We start from the raw sequence: 8,917 nt of genomic DNA, 5'->3' as shown, positions 1-8,917 counted from the left end.
CCATGCTCAGTAGCTTAAGGGAATATGCATTGTCTGCAGTGGTGACTGACTGCAAATCATGTGTTTTCTGCAATGACTGTGGAGTTCCATTCTTGGCATCTACTTTGGACCAAGGAGCATCCCTAATTCTTCATAGGGACTCTTAAAAAGCAGGAAATACCAACTGAAGTCAATTTTGGGGACATGCTAAATAACTATATAAGACATTAAGAGAACAAAGAGTGAAATATTGTAAATGCTATTATACTGTTATCCATATTACGTTGTTTCTTATAGATTTTTTAAAAAAAATGTGAAATTTTTCCACACTATGTGTGTTGTTTCCATAGCTCTTCACTTCCTCCAGAAGCCTCCTTACATTAAAAAGCCTTACAGTTATCCTGCAAGGAACAGGAAGGTCTGATTTGCAGGATTTTTAGAGCATTAAAATAACTATCAGGCAGAAGATCTTTCTGCTCGCCTAGGATTTCAGCCATGCGCGTGCTCTCTTCTCTCTCTCTCTCTCTCTCTCTCTCTCTCTCTCTCTCTCTCTCTTTCTCTCTCTCCTCCCTCTCTCTCTAGCCTGGGGCTTGAATTTGCATGTCTAATTCATTTACTCACCATATTTGAATTGGCCTGAACAGATGTAAATCGGGAAGGATGGGAAAAACTGCAGTCATCAACAATGATTAATCAGCTGTTGCAGGCAGTGTCTTAAGGAGACTGGTAGGAGGAGGCATGGAAACCAAAAGGCCGTGTGTTTAGAAGCCTAATTGTCACATCAAGCATCATTGTCCCCATGCAACAACAACCACCACCTTATACATCACTTCCTGTTTTATGCAGCTCAAAAACATAGACTGAAGATTTATTTTTAATATGTTGACTTTATTTCTGAGCAAAGCATCGGTCATGTGTGTATTTTTCCATAGTCCCATCTTGGAGCATCTATGTAGACATTGTAAATAAATTTTGTGCAAAAAGGACTGGAAAAATGAACTGTATTATTGCAATTTTTTTTTTTTTTTTTGTAAAAGTAGCAGTTTGGTATGAGTTGGCATGCATACAAGATTTACTAAGTGGGATAAGCTAATTATACTTTTTGTTGTGGATAAACAAATGCTTGTTGATAGCCTTTTTCTATCAAGAAACCAAGGAGCTAATTATTAATAACAATCATTGCACACCGAGTCTTAGCATTTCTGACGGAAACAATCTGGATTGTATAATAACACCAAGCCCAGTTGTAGTTGTTTGAGTGCAGTAATGAAATCTGAATCTAAAATAAAAACAAGATTATTTTTGTCATGCTGACTCTACTGCTTGAAAAATTTGTTTACTGCCCCACAAATTTTTAATGATTAATGCAGTAAATATAAGAATTAATTTTAGCCTCCTAAGTCATAGATTTGGAAATTTTAGTCACAAAGTAAATTAATAATAACCAGTGATTTCTTTAAGTTGACCTGATAAACTCCTAGTGTTAACAAATTTAAGGCCTGAAGGCACTAAACTAACCATGGGCTCTTATTCCCTCCAACAGAATTATTCACCTAGTGTCACTGATATTTTTCCTCCATATGATGCTGAACCTAAGTACAAAGCTCACTCAGCCTTTCACTGAGGAAGCTACCTAGTATGAGCAGTGTGCATTTATTAGGGAATTAACTATGTGGATTGAAGAGACCAGACTTCAAAATCTAATTTTTATAAATATGCTCTATGTTCTCATTGGATAAAACTGGTTATTAACCAATTTTCCAGAACAGCTGTACAGAATTTCTGCATGGCAGCCAGCTAAATGGTACAAAATAACATGTTTAAGCAGGAATGGCTTATAATTTTATTTAAATAAAATTGCTGCTATAAAAAGTGCTTCCCAAAGCTAAGGGAAATATACAAATATTTTAATTACGGCAAATTCGTTTTAAAAAATAAGCCTTTTAGCAGTGATTGCTTTGTCAACAAAGGACGGGTCTTTGGAAGACAGCGCCTTAAACTCAAGTCTGACATTCAGGCCTGAATCACCCTATAAAACCGCCCTCTGCAATTCCATTTTCTATTTGAAAAGAGAAAACAGCTGTGAGTTGGCTTTACTAGGTGACATGTGACAGACTGTCTCACCTGCCGGGGCTCCAGCGCACACCTCTCACCTTTTGTTTATGGGGCCTGGTTTCTAAACACGTGAGCACGCTGCGGGAGGAATGGTGGATGTATAGCAGCCGCTAGGCCTAGACATCCCACCCCCACCTCATATATGGCCTTGTTTAAATTTCTCATTTCGACCCGGGGACAATTCTTCTCCTTTATAAATAGTCCGTATTCGTGAAATCATTCTCTTTTGATAGGTGGTTACTAGCAGTTAACAACCATTTATTTACTTTTTAAATTAATAATAAACTTTTAAACCGTCCATTTGCCCCTCGCTCCCCCCTCCTGGTGGCTGGGTGAGTGGGTTATTTTCTGTCTTTATCCTTGAGGAGGCTCTTGTTGAGTGGGGAAGGAGAAAGGAGAAGGGGGGGGGGACAGACAGATGGACTGACATTCCTGGGACCTGGGACGTAGGGAAGTGGGAAGAGGAGTTAGGGAATATGAAGATTGAAGAATCGTGGTCAAGTGTCCAGGAATAGGGGGAAATACACCAATACAACCCCCCAACGCAGGCTGCTGTCTCCGTGCCCACTCCAGCCTTCCTCTAGGCTGTCCCCCCTCTTCCTCCTGACGCCCTGCCCTCTTGGTGCTATTTTGGCTTTTCCTCTTGTAAATTTCAGAGCCAGCTCTGAGGTCGTTGAGGACACTTATCCAGAGGAGGGAAATGATAGAGGTGTCGAGAGTGCTTCTGGTGTTTCTTAAATGGCAAAACCAAAACGCCCTCCTCTAAACACCGGTCTACAATTATACCTGCTTTATATTTTTACGGGGGTGGGGAGTGGGTGACCACTGGCTGAAGTAGACTACTTTTTAATAATATTGAAATATTTTTTCCGAAAAATTAAAAATATTTTACCAGATCATATTTAATCAGCTGTAATTATAACACATTCAAAATGAATAATATGCCTTGACAGTATTTTTATTGTTATTGTTCATTGCATGATGTTCGACTGCTTTAGAAGCACAGGAAAGAGAAGTAAACGCGCTACAAATGGGGAATTACCCTCGTTTAGCATTAAAATTCATTTAGATAAAATTGCCACAAACATTTAAATGGGAAGATTAGTTCCCCCTCACGCCTTATTGCACTCGCTCAATGGTTCCGTTAAGAACATTTTACACGTTGGAAATTCCGTCTTCTCAGACGGCTTGCTGTTTCCTAGTTACCCACATTCAAAGCAAGGCAGCGGCAAAGGCAGCCACAGCCGCAGAAGCAGCAGGGGAAAAAAAAAAGTTTTGGCAACTGGTCTGCAATTCATCCGCTGCTCGCCCCAGTCCCCCCTCCGCCCCGGGCAGCCCCCCCCCCGCAGCCCTACCCCTTGCCCCCATTATGTAATTTGCAGAGCCCTGACCTCAAACAATCAAGTTGCTTAGTTGTGTAGCATTTATAGATAATGTTAAAATACAAAGAAATATCAGAAAGCCAGTCGGGCCCCTTCGGAGACTCCCTCTCCCGCTTCTGTTCAGAATTCAGGGTTTAGCTCGAAAGTGCTGGGTTTCTCACATGCCCTACCCTGAGGCCACAAAGCAGGGTTTTCTTGGCTTTCTTTTCAGCCAGGACTTTTCCAGGAAATTCACCACTGCTTTTTGCTTGTACTGTACTAGAAACGTATTGCAGAATTAGTTTGAAAAGTCCGTGAGGCATCTAGTTCCACCTCTCTCTTTCGCGCCCCTCCCCCCTGCCGCCACCCCTCCCCCTCTGCCCCTCCCCCTCTGCCTCCCCCTCCCCTTCCATCTCCCCTCCTTTCACAGAGCCACAGGAAAAAAGAGGAAAGTCGGCTTCGACTGCCACCTTTTGGGGATTTGGAAAAACGACTCGGTGGGAAACGGAAAGAGGCGGAGGCGCGGGGAGGTGTGTGTGGGGGAAACCCCCTTATTATCCTGTGTCGGAACTGGCTCCCTTAATCTGATGCTTAAATATTTGATGTGGAAAAATTACCCATAAAATTAGTTACTAACAATTTCAAATTGAAATCACTTATCGAATTATAAACGCATTAAAGCTGTATGGATGGTATTAGGAGTTCCTCCGGAGGCAGGCGGCGGTGTCTCCTTGCAGCGCGCGGGACGGGGTTGAGCCCCGGGGAGCGGAGCCCCGCGCGGAGCCCAAGGGGAGGCCGGGACCGCTGCGCGGTGCGGGGCGCGGGGACTGAGCGAGTCGGCTGCCAGGCCGGGCGGAGACTACGGCTCGCTCAGGCAGCCGAGGCGGGGAGGCGGGAGAGAAAGACCGGCGGTGGGAGGTTCCGACGGGCCGAGGCGCCTACGGGAAACTTCCTGGGCAAGTGGGCAGAGTCTCGAACGCCGAGTCACAGCCTCCCGCCCCTCCTGCCCCTCCCGCGCGGAGCGCGCTCGCGGTCCTTGCAGGCGGCAGCGCCCCCCTAAAGCGGCCGGGACCCGAGAGGAGCTGCGGGACCCGGGGTGGGCTGGGCTCCGCGCCCCTGGACAAAATCCCGAGGGCCGCACCCGGAGCTCCCGCTGCGACGCAGCTGCTCGGGCTCCAGGGCGCGCGGCGTCGGGCCTGCGAGCAAGGCGGAGGCGGACAGGTTGCCGTCGCGCCCGAGCACCTGGGGCGCTGCTCAGAGCCCGCAGTGGCCTCCTGTGTCCTCCCCGCCCCACCTGAAAGTAAGGGTAGCTGGTGTCATCTCTGAAGCCCGGCAGGCAGGCCTGGGGCCAGCTCCGAGGGCTGGGGTGACGCCTCCCGCAGGCTCGGGCCCTCCTCTCGGCATCGGCATCGTTGCCGGTGCTTTGTAGTGGACTCGAGATTTCTCTTGACTCTGCCACGTCGGAGTTTCGACTCCGGAGTCCCACTTCGGTGGGAGAAATTCGACCCGGAGACCTTGGGAAACGGAGGGCACAGGAGACCTGGGCAGGCTGCCGGGGCGCGAGGGCGGGGGTCGGGATCGGCGGCCTGAGCGCGGTGGGCGGCGCCCGGAGGGTGCGGGCCGGAGCCTGGGATGACTCTTAAAGCATCGCAAACTTTCTCCCGCTGTTCAGATCCCCGCAGACGCTTGCCTGAGCGCCGGCACTCAAAACGTGACTCGACCGGGCAAAGCTCCTGAGTAGTCCTTTGCAAACCTGTGGGGCGGCGTGGAATTGAGAGTGGGGCGCCCTGCCTGGCCCGGCAGTTTTCCGGATCCCTCTCCCCTGTCCAGTGCTACCCCGCACCTGCTGGCTCTTTGGTGGCGCAAGAACTAGGGTCGTGGAGGTGCAAAGTCCATAAGACACTGGGAATCCCAGGGCCCCCAGAGCGCCAGGAGAGGGCGGGAGAATAGGGGGGCCCGAGCCTGGAGCGCCTGGCTGATGGCAGGAAGAAAGAGGGCTCCCCTTCCAGCCAGCGCCTAAAATTCTCTCCCAAGGTGCAGCTGAAAGGAAAACAATATACCGAGCAACCAGTTCGCCAACGTTTGCGCTTTAAAGAGTCTTTGCCTTAAAAATGGTTTCTTAGAAGTTTCTGTGGGGATGTGCGGGCATTTTTAGGACTTTGGCGCAGGCTGTCCGCTCCCTAGGTCATCTTTACGCGCTGCCTCCTGCCCTCCTGTCACGCCTAGCCCACCACCGGGAAATCCCGACTTTAAGCCTTGGGGAGAAAGGTGTAGTTTTAAACCCGTCTCCCATCGATCGGATCCGTGATTCCTATCCCTGCCCACTAGCAGACTAACTCACCTCTACCCTAAAGTATGAAATTCATTACGTGAACAATGATCTTAATCCCCTTGCTGAAAACGAGTCCCCGTACAAAGCCGATGGGGGGAGCAGTGATCAAGTCACCTGCCTCGCCCCCCCCCAGGCCTCTCCTACCCTCCGAGGCCTCGCGTGGCTGGGCGCGCCGCATGGGTCCCGAGCTCCACGCCGAGGCGCACCTGGCAGGAGTCCGGAGCCCAGGAATACTTTCTCCCGGCTGGCGACCTGCTTGAATGGTAGAATTGCGCACTCGTTCTCCGCCTCCCCGGGTCTCTGGTGCCCTTCTTCTTAGGCCTCCTTCGCACCCCAGCACTTTCTCGGTTCTCTCCTCCCCCAAAAGTTTCCCTTGTGCACCTGGACTCTTGAGTCCTAGAGTCCTGGGGCTCTCTTTGCCTCCCAGCTTCTTGCCTGCGCCTGTCCCCGGCTGCTGCCCCAGTAAGCCAGAGCCTATTTGCCTCCGCCTCCCTCATCCACCTTTCTGGTCTTGGGAGGGTGGGGACTACTGTGCGAGGCTCCTTTGAAGACCTTTCCTGAGGGTAACCTGGGATTTTAGAGAACAAGCTTCTTCCTTTTAGGGGAGATCTTGCGACCGCTGATTACTCTATCTCAAAGAAACTCAGGACAGCTCCAAACCTCGCACCTAGCAGCCGCCTGCACCCCTAATCCCTGCAGAGAGCAGCTTCTGGCACGGCGAGAACCAGGCTGGCCTCGAGCACCCGTCCTTTTCCTGGCAGCCCCGAGGGGCGCCAGTTTGTTCTGGAGACCCAGTTTCCCCTGGACAAAAGCAGATAAAACACAACGCAAGGGCTGTGTAAACCCACGTCCCCCTGCCCCTCCACCTCATCCAAATCTGATGGGGCGCAGTGCATTTTCAGGTAGTCCTAAACTGTGAACAGCCAGCTTTGTGTGTTATCTAGAGGGGGTGGGGATGGAAGGGGAGGAGTCTCCCGCTGCCCGCTCCCGTCTTTAATGTCTGAAATAACGAAATGCCTGTGTGGCAGCTGCTGCTAGAGCCAAAACTAACTCTTTGGAAGACGGAAAAGAGTGAAAGGCAAAGAAAGACTGTTCATTTTTTTTTTTTTTTTTTTCCTTTGGTGCCGTTTGGGATGTCATCTGTTTCCTTGGCGACTGCGTTCAGCCCCCGGAGCCCCTGGGCTCCTGGATTGTTAGGGGGGAAAAAGCATGCTATTTCTGCACCGTCATTTATCACTGTCACCGCATAATGATTCCCCTTGCAGCCCCTTATTGATGTTTGTAATTGCATTATCTCATAAAGGAGGATGATCAATGAAACCGAGCCGTGCATTCTGGGGTCAGAGGAAGCCAAAGTACTGTTTGTCCCCTTTAATACAACAAGTACTCATTATCTTTGGGTCTGTATTCAAAAAATGATCTGATCTGGGGCTGACCCTGTCGGACATCCCAACACTTTCTAAAACGCGGTTTGTGTAACCTTTTGCTTAAATGCTAAATCAAGTACCTGTCTTGCATTTCAACGAAACAAAATGCTAAAACCGAGTGAGAAAAACACTTCTTTTCATTTTTTTCCCTTTTATTTTTGGGAGACGGAAGTGTTGCGATCATCCGATTGTCCGAAGACGCAGGAGCCTTTACCTATAATTACTTAGAAGTGTAATACAGAAAAGTAACACCTATCAACAAGGGATGTCAGGAATGAAAAAATTGCGGGGTGAGGGGAAGAAAGGTAGCTGAGGGCTTTTAACAAGGTCAGCTCTAAAAGAGCAGAATAAAAACCACATCCGGTTTAATTAATAAGAGCTATAAACTGAAATAATTCCCCATGATTCTGCCCTTGCTTCTCCCTTTTACAGAGTCATATCTCTTTGGTTTAGATAAATGACTTGTGTGCCTGTTCGATTCTCACAACAACAATAACTAAATCAGTTGCACAGCCCTTTTCTAAAACCATCTACAAACTCCAACAAATAAAAGAAGTTCATTTGTCTATTAAGGCAAGTATTTAGTTGAGCAGAAATATCCCAGTAAGACTGAATGAAGTTCATGTAATCCCATGAAAAGCAAGTTGTCTTGTTGCACTGAAGTAAATGAAAAAATACAAAGGAGAAAAGTCCAAGTGTAATTTTAAACTAAATGCATTACTGGAGTTTCACAGTGAAAATGTGATTGTTTGGCTGGCATAAGGAAAAATGGACATCAACTTAACTCACATTTAACTTAAAGGTTTTTAGAAAGAAAACATGTATTTCTGGATTTGGTTATTTTAATTTATAGAAAGAGGAGAAATCGAGACAATTCTAATTCAACATTTCAGTAAATTAGGGTGAGTGACTTTTTCAAAGACAAAATAAGCAAAGAACGTAGTTTAAACATTGCAAAGCTGTATTGCCAAAGAGAAAAGTTTCCAATCTGCAGAAAATGAACTTCCCCTATGCTAATAAGACCACCAAAAAAGAAAAGGAGGGAGGGGAAAACAGAGAAATGAGCAGAAGGGAAAGGCTAAGTCCAGGTGTTTTATTTTAAAGGCTCTAGGCATTTCTAAATTTACCACAGAGATTAATATTTAGATAAAAAGATCAAAATGAAAAGCCTTCACCATAGTTGAGAAAATGAGTACTTAAATAAAATAAAGTTTACTCCAGTAAATTGACACCTTGACATAAAACCTTATGTCAAATGCTAACAAAACAAAGGGCTACACTATTCCCATTTGGAAAAAGAACTTTAATAATAAAGCTAAAAAGTTTTAACTTTGTTAATCCATCAGTTAAACTTTAAATAGAAGACAAATTCTTCCAAAATGTGTTATTTTCCAGGAATTCTGTCGAGACACTTTGAAATGATGTGTGTTTTGTATTATTTAAATATGCTGGCACTTTTGTTCTTTAAAAATGCACAAAGTGAAATGGATCTGCAGTCATGCATATATTTAATATAAATGGTATCTTGTTAACTTAAAATATTAAAGGAAAAATAAAACATTGGGCATTGTCAGTCGAGACAGAATTTTTTAGCATAATACTTTGATTTTCAAAACATATAAATGAAATCCCTCTATTTTTAACCAATCGATACCAGACTTTCTCCTGTTTGACTGGGGATCTGACATCATGTACATTTTCTA

The 8,917-nt window shown here is 46.5% G+C and overlaps 1 protein-coding gene across 2 annotated transcripts in view; it reads left to right on the top strand.

Annotated features, from left to right (window-relative positions):
- Positions 1–965, top strand: part of Meis1 (Meis homeobox 1) — a 135,908-nt gene extending 134,943 nt beyond the window's left edge. For both annotated transcript variants that reach the window (XM_004636144.2, XM_004636141.2), the window contains one exon: positions 1–965. This exon is cut by the window's left edge and continues 271 nt beyond it. Coding sequence is in view for 1 of the 2 variants with exons in the window: in XM_004636141.2 (XP_004636198.1) it covers positions 1–13 (13 nt within the window). In the remaining variant the exon portion in view is untranslated.
- The last annotated feature ends 7,952 nt before the right edge of the window (positions 966–8,917 follow it).

This window comes from Octodon degus, unplaced genomic scaffold (assembly GCF_000260255.1).
Source record: "Octodon degus isolate 3935 unplaced genomic scaffold, OctDeg1.0 scaffold00078, whole genome shotgun sequence".
In the NCBI taxonomy this organism is placed as follows: domain Eukaryota; kingdom Metazoa; phylum Chordata; class Mammalia; order Rodentia; family Octodontidae; genus Octodon; species Octodon degus.
Note: the sequence above shows the minus strand (reverse complement) of the source record. Positions and strands in the feature narration are given on the sequence as shown.